Here is a 13,485-nt window from a genome sequence, read left to right as displayed (position 1 = left end):
ACAAAGTTTATTTTGAGACATCAGCTAACAGTCTTATGGGAACTCCTTTGTAGGTAACTCTCTGCTTCTCTCTTGCTGCTTTTAAGATTCTCCCTTTATATTTAGCCTTTGGTATTTTAATTATGATGTGTCTTGGTATGGTCCTCTTTGTGTCCATCTTGTGTCGGACTCTCTGTTCTTTCTGGACATGTATGTCTATTTCCTTCACCAAAGTAGAGAAGTTTTCTTTCATTATTTTTTCCCAAAACATTTTCAATTTTTTCCTTTTTTCTTCTTCTTCTGGCACCCCTATGATTCGAACGTAGGTGCGTTTGAAGTTGTCTCAGAAATTCCTTAGCTTGTCCTTTTTTTATTCTTTTTTTTTCTTGCTCTTCTGGTTGAATGTTTTTTTCCTTCCGTTTGTTCCAAATCATTGATTTGATTCTCAGCTTCATGCATTCCACTCTCAGTTCCCTGTAAATTGTTCTTTATTTCATTTAGTTTAAACTTCATTATGCTATTGAATTACCTAGTGAGCTCCTTTGAGCATCCTAATAATGAGCATCCTAATAATTTGGACACTACATCTGATAGATTGCTTATTTCCATTTTGCTTAGTTCTTTTTCTGGAGTTTTGTTTGTCTCTTTCATTTGGGCCATATTTCTTTCTCTCCTTTTTGTAGCTTCCCTGTGTTTATTTCCACGTAGGTGCTCCCTTAGCAGCATGGCCTATTATAGAAAAGCGCACCAGTAAGTTGGATGCAGTGGAGCCTTAGGTAATAGCCAGATTGGGGCAAATCATGTGAATTAGGTTGATGGAGTCTCAGATATAGTGTTACCACTCTGCAGCTCTGTGTGGTGGAGGGCTCAGAAAAGGGACAATGGCCACTGCTTGGCCTCTGAAGTTTTGTCTGGGAGGAAGCTGTCCTCAATACTTGCCCATGATGTCAGACACTTCAGTTTCTCCCCATATGCCACTGGTGCCCTTCTAGCTGCTGACCTGGTGCTGTAGTCCAGAGGTAGAGAGTCTGTGTAAGTCTAAGTCCATTGAGGCCTTTTAAAAGGACACCCCTGAGAATCCTTAAGTTTCTTCTGCTATCCCAGCCCCTACTAGTTTATACAGCCAGAGTTATGGGAACTTGTTTTCCTGGCACTGGTGTTTTCAATTTTTATAAATATATTTAAATTTTTATTTATTTATTTGCTTTTAGAGAGAGGGGAAGCGAGGGAGAAAGAGAGGGAGAAAAACATTCATGTGTGGTTGCCTCTTATGTGGCCCCCACTTGTGACCTGGCCTACAACCCAGACACGTGCCCTGACTGGGAATTGAACCGACAATCCTTAGGTACACAGCCCACACTCAGTTCAATTTTGTATTAGTAATATTTTCCAACATACACAAAGTCAAGGAACACATAATAAATCCTATTTTACCTCATGTACTCATCACTGAGTGTCAACAATTATCAGTGTTTGTTGATTTTTCTAGTACCCATCATCACCACCCCAAATCCACTTTGCTCTAGAGGTATGATATTTCTGGCTCCTATCTTTCTCAGATTCCTGCCTGGTTCTCACCCTACCGGATTGCTTAATTCAACAAGGTAACGGGTCTCATTGAATTATTCACCATGATAAATCTTATATGATTTAAAAAAAATACCCTTGGGGCAAATATACTTTATTTTCTTTTCATTTTGGGGGACAGTGAGTAAGACAGATTTGACTAGTCTCAAAGGAGAAACTCTGGATTCTTTTTTCTATTAGGTGTGGAAACAGCCTCCACAGAGAAATCCACAGTCCACAGAGAAATCCACACTCTACATAGATAAAGTTTTATAAAGCTTTATTTAAAATATACCAACATTAGAAAACAATTCTTAAAACCTACCAGTTTGTTATCTCGTGAAGAAGCTCAGTAAAATAACAACAGTGTGGTGAGAATGGGCACAGCTATAGTTTTTTTCAGAGTTTTAAAGAAATTGAATCGTTACAAACAAGCCTTAAGGGTAAGGGCATTCTTAATAAGGATAACTACTCGTATGGCAGTTCTGAGAAGTACAATAAGGCTGGTAGAACATTTTCATCTAATATTTATTAAATACCTATCACTGAGCCAGGGACATACAGCAATGACAAGATACACCAGCTCCCTGTTCTTCAAATGCTCACAGTCTAATCCAGTAGATGGTGTTTCTCAACCAGAACACTAACAGTCTTTTTAAGTGGGATGTGCGGGGACTGCCTACACATTCCTAGCCCTGCTCCCTAAGTGATAATAATACACCCCAAAAGCCCACCTGATTGACATTTCCCTCCCGTGTAAGAAACTACTATTTCTTCTACTGCAGGGAAAGCAAAAAGAAAGTAAATTCACAAATACAGGAACAAACATTGTAGTAAGGGCTGTGATGGAAATGATCGGGTTGCTGTGACAGTGAAATTGATTCACAGTGGGGCTGGAGGGGGTGACACTTTAGTTTGGATCACCTGCACAGGTCCCTTCGCGCAGGTGGCAGGTATGGTAAATGTCCTAGATGAGAATTTGTAGCCATGATTGTTTCGGAGATACGAACATTATGTTCCAAAGTCCTGGAGTGGGAGGGGGTTTAGTGAACTTTAAAAAATGTGGAAAGAAGACAGGGGAAGGGTGAGATACAATTGGAAAGACAGGTAGAGGCCAAGCCATACAAAGCCTTCAGGGTTGCAGGGAAGAATTTGAATTTCACTCTAAATGCTTCCCACTGGAAGCCACTAAGAGTTTTAATAAAGTTACTTATGTTTTGATAATAATGAGATGTAGTTAACACTACAGAGCACTTGTTCTGAGCCAAGCAAAGTTTTAAGCTCTTTATCTGTATATTAACTCAATATAACCTTATAATAACCCTATAAGTACTATTCATAGTCCCATTTTATAGATGAGGAAATCAAAGCATAAGAGCATAACAAGTACTTTCCCGAAGTCACAGAGCTAATAAATTCTCTTTTAATACTTAAAACAGTTGCTCCACTATGAAGCAGGAGTTGTATTTGCTGAAAACCTGGCCGGGGCTGTTTGCTGGTCCGTTTTCAGCAAGCACTTCTTTGGCCCAGGAAACTACCTGTTCCATGCACGCACAATCCATACTGGATTAACAGTAAACCAAGGCTTGAATATGGTGACGCTCACACTTTTTGAGGCAGTATTTTTAACAACAAAAACAACAAATCCCTAGAAAATGTGTTTTGTTTTGGCTACAAAAACGCAAGGTGAGTCTATTCCTCCTTCAAAAACCCTCAAGTACTGGGCGAGTTGGATGCAGTCACCAGAAAACCTGCTCAAGACAGCGCCATCCACTCATGCCCACTGCTCCGCCTATGACAGCCGCAAAGGAAGTTCGGGTCCCCGGAGGTGCGCAGTGATATGGAAGGCAAGGAAGGCAAGGAAGGCAAGGAAGGCAAGGAGGAAACCGAAGGAAGCAGAGATTGCAAGGGCATGACGTAAACTGGAGGGGGGATGTAATAACGTTGAGGGACGTGGCGACGTAGAGTTGTAGTCTGAAGCTAGCGGCAGGGGCGGGGCGAAGTGGGGATAGACATGGCGCGGGCAGGGTGCGGGCGGGGCACGGGCGCGGCGCGTGCGTTGGAAAGATGGCGTTACGTCTGCTACGAGGTGCGGTACGCGAAGCGGCAGTGGCGGTGCTGCAGAGGCTGTGAGTGCAGGCTTCCTCTACCCCGTGGGCTGGAGGCGGTTTCCCGATTCCTGCTGGAGTCCCGCGGGGCCCAGAGGACTGTGGGCCTATGGTGCGCCGGTTCGACCTCTGTCTGCCAAGGTCGCCGACGCCCAGCGAGGGTCACCTCCACTGCTGTGTCTCCCTGTGGGAGGACCCCTGCTTGGACCTGGAAAATGGGTGCAGAGAGTCATTCTGTCAGGCCCAGAAAACGAAACTAGCTTCTCCTGCAAATGGTAACCTTGAAAGTGCACATGTTTTATTAAAGGAGTCCTGGAGTTAGTCGCAGAGGTTGCTCACCTAATGAATAAGTATGTACAGCACAGTGATTCCCAAATTGGGCAAAGGACCCCTTTCTTTAAACGCGAAAAATTATTGAGGACCCCAAGAGCTTTTGCTTGCTTGTATCTTGATTTTTACAGTATGAGGAATGAAAACAAATTTTTTAAATGTTTATTTAAAATAAAAAACCATTACATTTTAACACAAATGACATCTTTAGTGAAAAAATAACTTTGTAAAAAGTGACAGTGGCATGGTTTTATTATTTTAAAAAACTCTGGTTTAATAGAGGACAATTGGAGGCCCTGGTTGGTGTAGCTCAGTGGATTGAGTGCAGGCCTGTGAACTACATGATCGCGGTTCCATTCCCAGTCAGGGCACATGCCTGAGTTGCAGGCCGGCTCCCAGAAGGGGACTCAGGAGAGGCAACCATACATTGATATTTCTCTCCTTCTCTCCTTCCCTTCCCCTCTAAAGATAAATAAATAAAATCTTAAAAAAAATAAAATAAAGGACAATTGGAGTCTCATATCAGCTGTTCTGGAGGAAGTTTACAAAGAAATTCTGAACTCACCCAGATGAAGATACTAGCTGGAAAAGGGAAGACCTTATAGACCCTCTCCAAGGGTCTCAGGGACCACCCCTCCCCTTGCCCCCCAGGTGTCCTCAGACCACATTTTGAGAACCGCTGGTCTAGTACTCGCCTGAACGTAGGTTATCTCATTTGATTCCCTGACCAGCATGTGAAGTTGGGTGACTTGTTCATAAAAATGAGGAAACTGAGGCCCCCAGGTCAGTTCAGAAACCAGGTCTATGGCTCCAGAACTTTTTACTTTGGCTTCCTTCCTCCTTCCTGACTCACATTGTCCCATGACCCACCTGGCTGTGTGCATCCTTTCCCAATTCCTACACCCAGGCCTGGTACATGGGCTCAGGGGATCAACCCTGGAACCAGAGGAGCCATTCCTGTATGTATGCACATCCTTCCAGAAATTCTCTTTTCTGGCCTGTGAAGAGGCCAGCTTTTGTGGCCTTTTCAACAATAGGTCCAGTAACCACATGCAGTTAGTTATCTACTTCTAAGGTGTTTGGTGCTCAGGGTACAATGCTCTTCGCCTCCATTAACAACTGGTTCATTCTCAATACTCCTACACACTACACCAAGGCCATGTCAGCAGGCTTTCATGCAGAGCACTTCCCAGAGCCTACACCCTGAGTTAAATCCTTCCATCCTGGGGTCTTCAGAACACACAGATATGAAAGAAGTAAAGCTGCTAAATGCCAACTTAGAAGTTTCCTTAGAGAGGTCTTCATTCTACCCAAGTTGGGTTGCACTTCAGCTTCAGGCCAGTGGACCTCCTTCTGCTGGCTCTTCCCCTTTTTAGAGAGTATCAGCACCAAAGCTGACAGTCAGGGACCTACAGTTCCTGACCCCTCTTCCCCACAGTTCAACATTTATCCTTGTTGCAGTGCTGTCCTACATGCCTCTCTGCTTATCCTGCCTCCAGCCCTGTTGCTCTCTATGGCCACTGCTCAAAACCTGCTTTAAATACTTTTCCCTCAAATTTGGGGAGCATAACTTTTTACTCCTAGGTGTGCTATTACTAGGGGTGCATTTTCTTTTAACTCCTCTTAGCTGATAGAGCAACGGAATATATGTGTGTATGTATGTCAATAGTAACCCATGCGTATACACATATTTACAAAGAGTGCTATTTGTAGATATACACATATCTACAAAGATGGAGTAACCATCTGTATCTCTATTAACCTAAACATGAATTCATATTGTCCCCAGTTGTAATCCATTACTACATGAATCATTCTAGCTTCCTCCCTTTGCTGATTTGTAAATTTTCTCTCACAGTGAGAAGCCTGGCTCCCACCATCACCATCCAGTTACTTTATTATTTCAGCATGTTCTGAACATTTCAGCATGTTTATATAGCAGTGTCTGAATTGTTAGGCCATACTTCATGGTAAAAAACTTGATCAACTGGAGTATAGTGCTCTGTTCAGTTCCTTTCCCTTTACTGTTACAGGCTCCACTCATTTCCAGAGTTAGGTTAGCACCTTTTTTCCCCATCCCCTTCAGTGAGGTTGCTTCATACTTTTTAAAATTTATTTTATTTTAGTGATTATGCTATAACAGTTGTCCTATTCCCTCCCCCCCTTTATTTGTTTCTGCCATGTGCACCCCCTCCTACCCGCATTTCCCCGCTTTAGTTTACGTCCATGGGTCATACATATAAGTTCTTTGGCTTCTACATTTCCTACCCTATTCCTAACCTCCCCCTGTCTATCTTCTACGTACCATTTATGTTACTTATTCTCTGTACCTTTTCCTCCTGTCTCCCTTTCCCTCCCCCAATCCCCCACTGATAACCCTCCATGTGATCTCCATTTCTGTAATTCTGTTCCTGTTCTAGTTGTTTGCTTAGTTTGCTTTTGTTGTTTTTGTTTTAGGTTTGGTTGTTAATAACTGTTGAGTTTGTTGTCATGTTACTATTCATAGTTTTGCTCTTCTTCTTCTTAAATAAGTCCCTTTAACATTTCATAAAATTAAGGCTTGATGATGATGAACTCCTTTAACTTGACCTTATCTGGGAAGCACTTTAACTGCCCTTCCATTCTAAATGATAGCTTTGCCAGATAGAGTAATCTTGGATGAAGGTCTTTGCCTTTCAGGACTTGGAATACTTCTTTTCAGCCCCTTCTTGCCTGTAAGGTCTCTTTCGAGATATCAGCTGACAGTCTGATGGGAACTCCTTTGTAGGTAACTCTCCATTCTGGGCCCTTCTGGTGCTGATTTAGGGTGGTTGGTTTGTTTACATTCTAGGACCCTGTGGGTCTCTCCAGTGAACTCTCCTGTGAGACTGGGAGTTTCTTCTACTGCTGCCTCAATGCCCCCAGGTGTTTTCAGTCAGAGGTTTGAGGCTTTATTTCCCCAAACTGGAACCCTAGGTTGTGCGGTCTATCTCACTCCCTAGTAGTTCTTCCTGGTTCATCTGCACGCGAATGTGGGACCGCTGGGTCTGCAATCCACTGTGTCGCTAGGTCTGCCAGCCACAGCTTTGCCACAAATCCTCTCCGCCTGGTTGCCTGTCTCTGCCCCTCCTACTAGCTTGTATGAATGTTTCTTCTTTAGTTCCTTGGTTGTCATACTTCCATACAGTTTGATTTTCTGTCAGTTCTGGTAGTTTTTTGTTTTTAAATTTGTTGTTGCCCTTTTGGTTGCTTGAGGAGGCATGGTGTGTCTACCTATGCCTCCATCTTGGCTGGAAGTCAAATGATGTTTTATTGAGTTGTACACTTGCAACCTATATGGTTTTCTGAAGCAGTGTCACCCCAATAAATTCAATTAAGAAAAAAAGAATGGATCTGAATTTATAAAATGTTTTTCTTATATCTATTGTGATGATTAGAGAGCTTTTCTTCTTTAGTGTGTTAGTATGGTGAATTAGATTGAATTAGATTGATTAATTTTTAGTTATGCCAACCTTGCATTCCATGAATAAACTCCACTTGATCATAATGTATTATTTTTATATATTGTTGGATTAAATGTGCTAAAACATTATTTAAAATATTTGCATGTATCCTCACAAAAAATTAGAATATAGTTTTCTTGTACTGCTTTGGTTTGGGTTTGATATCCAGGTAATGATGGCCACATGGAATACAATGAAGAGTGTTCCTTCCTTCTCTTTTCTGTTTTGAGTAATATTTTTTCCTTAAGTGTTTGTGCCTGTAGTCTTCTTTAATTTAAATGAAAATTTAGATTACCTAGTTCTTTTTTTAATTTTTATTTTTAAAATATCTTTTATTGATTATGCTATCAGTTTTCCCAATTTTCCCCCCTTTATACCCCTCTACCCTACCCCCCCCAACCTTTCAGCATTCCTCCCCCTTTAGTTCAGGTCCACAGCTTGTACATATAAGTTCTTTGAGTTCTCTGTTTCCTATACCATTATTCTCTCTCTCCCCATCTATTTTATACCTACTAATTATGCTTTTTCTCCCTTGTACCATTTACCCCTTATTCCTTTCTTCTCCCTCCCCACTGAACTTCCTCCATGTGATGTCCATTTCTCTGATTCTGTTCCTGTTCTAGTTGTTTGCTTAGTTTTTGTTTTCATTGTTTTTGTTTTCTTTTAGGTTCATTTGTTGATAGTTGTGAGTTTGTTGTCATTTCATTGTTCATATTTTTTATCTTCTTAGAGAAGTCCCTTTAACATTTCATATAGTAAGGGCTCGGTGATAATGAACTCCTTGAACTTGACCTTATCTGAGAAGCACTTTATTTGCCCTTCCATTCTAAATAAAAGCCTTGCTGGATAGAGTCATCTTGGATGTAGGTCCTCGCCTTTCATGACTTGGAATACTTCTTTCCAGCCCCTTCTTGCCTGCAAGGTTTCTTTTAAGAAATCAGCTATTAGTCTTATGGAAACTCCTTTGTAGGTAACTGTCTCCTTTTCTCTGGTTGCTTTTAAGATTCTCTCTTTATCTTTAATCTTGGGTAACTTAATGATGATGTGCCTTGGTGTGTTTCTCTTTGGGTCCAACTTCTTTGGGACTCTCTGAGCTCCTGGACTTCCTAGAAGTTTATTTCCTTCACCAAATTGGGGAATTTTTCCTTCACTATTTGGTCAAATAACTTTTCAATTTCTCGCTGTTGTTCTTCTCCTTCTGGCACCCCTATAATTCAGATATTGGAATGTTTCAGGTTGTCTCAGAGGTTTATAAGTCTCTCTTCACTTTTTTGAAATCTTGTTTCTTCATTCTGTTGCAGTTGGATGTTTATTTTTCTCTTTTGTTCCAAAGTTTTGCTTTGAGTCCTGGTTTCCTTCCTGTCACTGTCGGTTCCCTGAATATTTTGCTTTATTTCATTTTGGGTATCTTGTATTTGTTTTTTCATTTTTTGACCAAGCTCCATAAGTTCTGTGAGCATTTTAATTACCAGGGCTTTAAATTCTCCATCAGATAGATTGGCTCTCTCCTCATTGTTTACTCCTCTTTCTGAGGCTTTGCTCTGTTCTTTCATATGAGCCATATTTCTTTGTCTTAGCACACCTGGTATGTTTTAAGGGGTTGGGGCCTTAGGTATTCACCAGGGCAGGGCAACCCTCCTTGCTGTGCTGTGGCACTGTCTGTGGGGAAGATGCCAGAGAAGGAACAACAAGGCAGCTTACTTGCTCATCTCTAGCCCACTTTCCAATGGACTGTCATGGGAGACTGGGAATTTCTCCTACTGTGGCGACCACTGTAGTCCACAGTCAACTCTGAGTCTCAGTTTTGCCTTCAGCCAGTCCCACCTGCCTGGTCCGCTGCCATACCTCAGTTTCTCTGAGTTGGCCAGCTCCCACGGTCCGTGATGTCTCCGTGGTGTTTCTCAATCTGCTCTGCCTGCATGGCCTCACTGCAGGTTCTTACGAGTCTGGTTGTTCTGGTTGATCTTTTCTTTAATTCCTTGGTAGTCAGAGTTCCACGCAGTTTGATTTTATGGTACTTCTGGTTGTTTATTGATTTTAGATTGGTTGTTATCCTCCTTTTGGTTGTGCAGAGAAGCAAAGGATTTCTACCTATGCATCCATCTTGGTAGTTTGTGTTTTTCCAAGAAGTTTGTCAATTTCATGTAAGTGGTCAAATTTATGAACATAGAATTGCTTATGATTATCTCTTTTTTTACAGCTTTATGGCAGTATAATTTACACACCCTAAAATTTATCCTTTGTAAGTGTGAATGAAATAGTCTTTAGTAAATTTGTAGAGTTGCCCAGCCATCACAACAGTCTAGTTTTATTTATTTTTATTCTTACCCAAGGACCTTTTTTCATTGCTTTTAGAGAGAGAGGAGGAGAGAGAGAAAGAGAAAAAGAAAAACAGCAATGTGAGAGAGAAACATCAACTGTCTGCCTCCCATTCACACTTGGACCAGGGATTGAACCCCACCTAGGCATGTACCTTGACTGCAATCAAATCTGCAACCCTTCAGTTTAGGGGTGATGTTTTAACCAACTGAGCCACACTGGCCAGGGCCCACAACCCAGTTTTAGATTAATTCCCAAATTTCCATCTGCTCCCAAACTCTCTCAAGCCCATTTGCACTTAACTCTTATTCCCACTCTAGTCTTATCTTCCTCTTAATGGTTATATTGTTAGCAGTGTTGTGCCCTTTCTCCCTGATACTGGTGATTCTTTTTTCTCTTCATTTGGTCAGTCTGGCTAAGTTTTAGTAGTTTTATTGGCCTTCTTAAAGAATCATCTTTTGGTCTGGTTGGGTTTTTTCCCCCTATTGTTTTCAGTTTCCTATTTCACTGATTTCTGTTCCTGTCTTTGTTATTTCCTATTTTCAGTTCACTTTGGGTTTAATTTCCCCTTTTGTTCTAGTTTCTAGGTAATTGATTTTAGACCTTTCTTCTTTTTTTAGTATAAAAATTTAGTAATAAATTTTCCTCTAAATCTTGTTTTAGCTGCCTGTAGCAAATTTTGCAAGATTTATGATACCTGTAATCTCTTTTTTCCTTCTTATCTTGATACTCTATTTTCCAGAGTAATTAATTTCTAATTGCTAAACTTTGGAAGGAAAAGGGCCCAGTGACTGTGTATATTCAGAGGTGGCAGGAAGAAGTTTGCTGAGGATCTACCTGTTGCTGGACACTGTCAGCTTAGAGAGGAAGTAGGGAAAAGGAAAAAAACAGGTGAAGACAGTTTAGAGAGGTGACAAATACAAGCTAAGCACCTGAGTAAACAATAAGGGACAGTATGTGAGGAGCCAGTTGGGCTGTGGTAAGTGGTGTGAAGGAGCTTTAATGGGTTTCTGGTAGGCCCTTTTGTAGGTTGGCCTCATTTTTGAAGCCTCCTGAGGTTGTAGTGACAACCACTGTTGTCCTTCTTGTCCTACTGTGAGGCCGTTAAGGGAAGAAAGGAAGGAAGGGAGCCAAAGGGAGGATAGACATCCGAAGGATGCAGAGGGGAGAGACTAAAGCAGGGAAGACTGGAAGCAGTGAGGGAGAAAGTTGAATATCCCTCTGTGGAAACTGTTCAGATGATTCAGAAGACCTTTGGGGACAATGCAATGAGTGCAGCACATATAAAAGTGTGGCACAAATGCTTGAAAGATGGTCAGTCATCTGTTGAACATGTACGGACTGCAATGAACAAAGATCAGAAACTGACAGTATTAGAACTAGAAGCTGATCTGGGGATTCTAAAAAGTACTGTGTCCAAAATTTTGGCGTAGGATCTTGTCATGAAACAGTGTTGTGGCAAAATTCATTCCAAGGCTTCTGCTATCAGAGAAGAAGGAACATTGTGCTGCAGTTGCTAATGACTTGATTCAAACCACTACCAATGAACCAGATTTCCTCAAGAAGGTCATAACTGGAGATGAATCATAGGATCATAGGTCTACATCTGTGGTCCAGAAATGAAGGCCCAGTTGTCCCAATGGAAGTCTCTGGTTCTTCGTGCCTGAAGAAGGCACAGCAAAATTGCAGCAAGATCAAGGCCATGTTAACCATGTTTTTGTTTGAGGAGGTGTTGTCCATCACAAGTACACCCCTCCAGGCCAAACAGTTAATAGGGAATACTACCTCAATGTTCTTCATCAGTAGAGAGATGCAATATGATGAAACAGCCGCTGCTCTGGCAACTGGTAATTGGCAACTTCATCATGACAATGCACCTGCTCATGCATCATGTCTCATTCAGAGTTTCGTGGCAAAACCTCAAATCATCCACGTGACTTATCCACCCTACAGCCCAGATTTGGCACCCTGCACCTTCTGGCTTTTTCCAAAACTAAGTCACCTTTGAAAGGGAAGGGATTTCAGACCACTGATGAGATTCAGAAAAATATGATGGGGCCATTGATGGCAATTCCAACAAAGGATTTTGCAGAGCATTTTGAATAGTGGAAGAGATGCTGGAAGAACTATGTGAGGTCCCAAGTTGCCTAGTCTGAAGGGGACCAAGGCATCATTGTCCTATGTACAATGTTTCTTGTATCTTCTTTAAAAACTGTCTCTATTTTTTGTATAACACACTTGGATACTTTCTGGACAGTTGTTCATTTAGTTTATTTCTGAGTTTTTCATCTTGTAACATGCAGAGATAAATGTTCCTATACCCAAGTCTGGCTACCCTTACTTATATACTTCGAGGTAAATTTCTGTATGTGAACTCGTTGGGTCAAAGAGTATGGGTATTTTAAGCCTTTTAAAATTTTTTTATTTACTTATCTTTAGAGGGGAAGGGAAGGAAAGGAGAGAAATATCAATGTATGGTTGCCTCTCGTGAGTCCCCTGCTGGGAACTGGCCTGCAACCCAGGCATGTGCCCTGACTGGGAATCGAACTGTGATCATGTGGTTCGCAGGCCCGCACTCAATCCACTGAGCTACACCAGCCAGGGCTATTTTAAGCCTTTTAATGCTTGTTGTCAAATCACCCTCCAGATAGGGGTACCTGGATTGCAGCATGCTTTTGGGAGGCTTATTTGCCCATTTTCCTTGGCATCAGCAGACTCCTGCACAGTAAAGTAAGCAGTCTGTCTTACTGGTTACACAGCTGGTGGCTTTTCCCTCTGTGGCATTGGCTCTCACACTGACCCAGCTACAAGGTGATTCTGAAAAGTGGCCATAGAATTTTACCTCTCCTGCAAGTTCTGTTCAGAACAACACCACATGTAACATCTTCCTCTTAGTTAGGCTTTTGCAATGAACAAAGCTGCTAGATTTTATAATAAAGGAATCAAAGCCAATTTCCATAAGAAGCAAGGATTCTGTTTTACTAGGATGCTTGGTATAGGCAAGACTGTCCTAACTATTTGCACAATGTTTTGACTGAGAAGGCAGTCACTGTAGTGGTCTGTATTACTGAAAAATTTCAAAGCAATGCTTTTTACTTTATTGTCCTCCTTACCTCCGCCCAGTAAAATTAGGGTCACAGTTTAGTGGTGATAAACTGTGTTTGCTGTTTAACTTAAAGTTCAACAATGATGAAAAATTGTGTATCATCAAAATAAGGGCCTCTCTTTGGGTCTTTTTAAGATTTATATGGTCATTTAAAAACATCATTGCACATGTATACACTACCACTTTACAAGTAATGCTGGCTTATTTTAAAACAATTATACTTGTCTTCTTAATTAATCTCACAGTATTTTTTTGTGAGAAAGATGATATGCCCACTTTTATTTTTTGGCCAAATACAAAAATAATTAAAGGGGAAAAAAAAATCCATGCCAAATGCTGTTTTCACACAAAGACACTGGAGGGCACTCTAGCAGTGGAAGATGTAAATTGGTAGCAATGGGAGAGGTCAGTGTCTCTTTACAAATGTGCAAACATCTTTTAGAGTAAGGTATGAGAGTTTGCTCTTCTGATCGTTTCTGATCATTATGACAAATGAAAGACTCATAGATGATAGAGGAAATATTTCTTTTTTCACATTTAAAATATATTTTATTTATTTTTAGAGAGAGGAATAGGGAGGGAGAGAGGGAGAGAA

At 41.2% G+C, this 13,485-nt stretch overlaps 1 protein-coding gene across 1 annotated transcript in view; it reads left to right on the top strand.

Moving 5' to 3' along the window:
• Positions 1-3,594: 3,594 nt before the first annotated feature.
• Positions 3,595-13,485, top strand: part of CLYBL (citramalyl-CoA lyase) — a 271,761-nt gene continuing 261,870 nt past the window's right edge. Inside the window, exon 1 of the mRNA XM_037065807.1 lies at positions 3,595-3,674. Within this exon, the coding sequence (XP_036921702.1) occupies positions 3,613-3,674 (62 nt within the window). The 5' untranslated portion in view covers positions 3,595-3,612. The remainder of the gene's footprint in view (positions 3,675-13,485) is intronic.

Source organism: Sturnira hondurensis, unplaced genomic scaffold, assembly GCF_014824575.4.
Source record: "Sturnira hondurensis isolate 20B ecotype Veracruz unplaced genomic scaffold, ASM1482457v3 Scaffold0016184, whole genome shotgun sequence".
Lineage (NCBI taxonomy): Eukaryota > Metazoa > Chordata > Mammalia > Chiroptera > Phyllostomidae > Sturnira > Sturnira hondurensis.
This window is presented reverse-complemented; position numbering and strand designations above follow the sequence as displayed.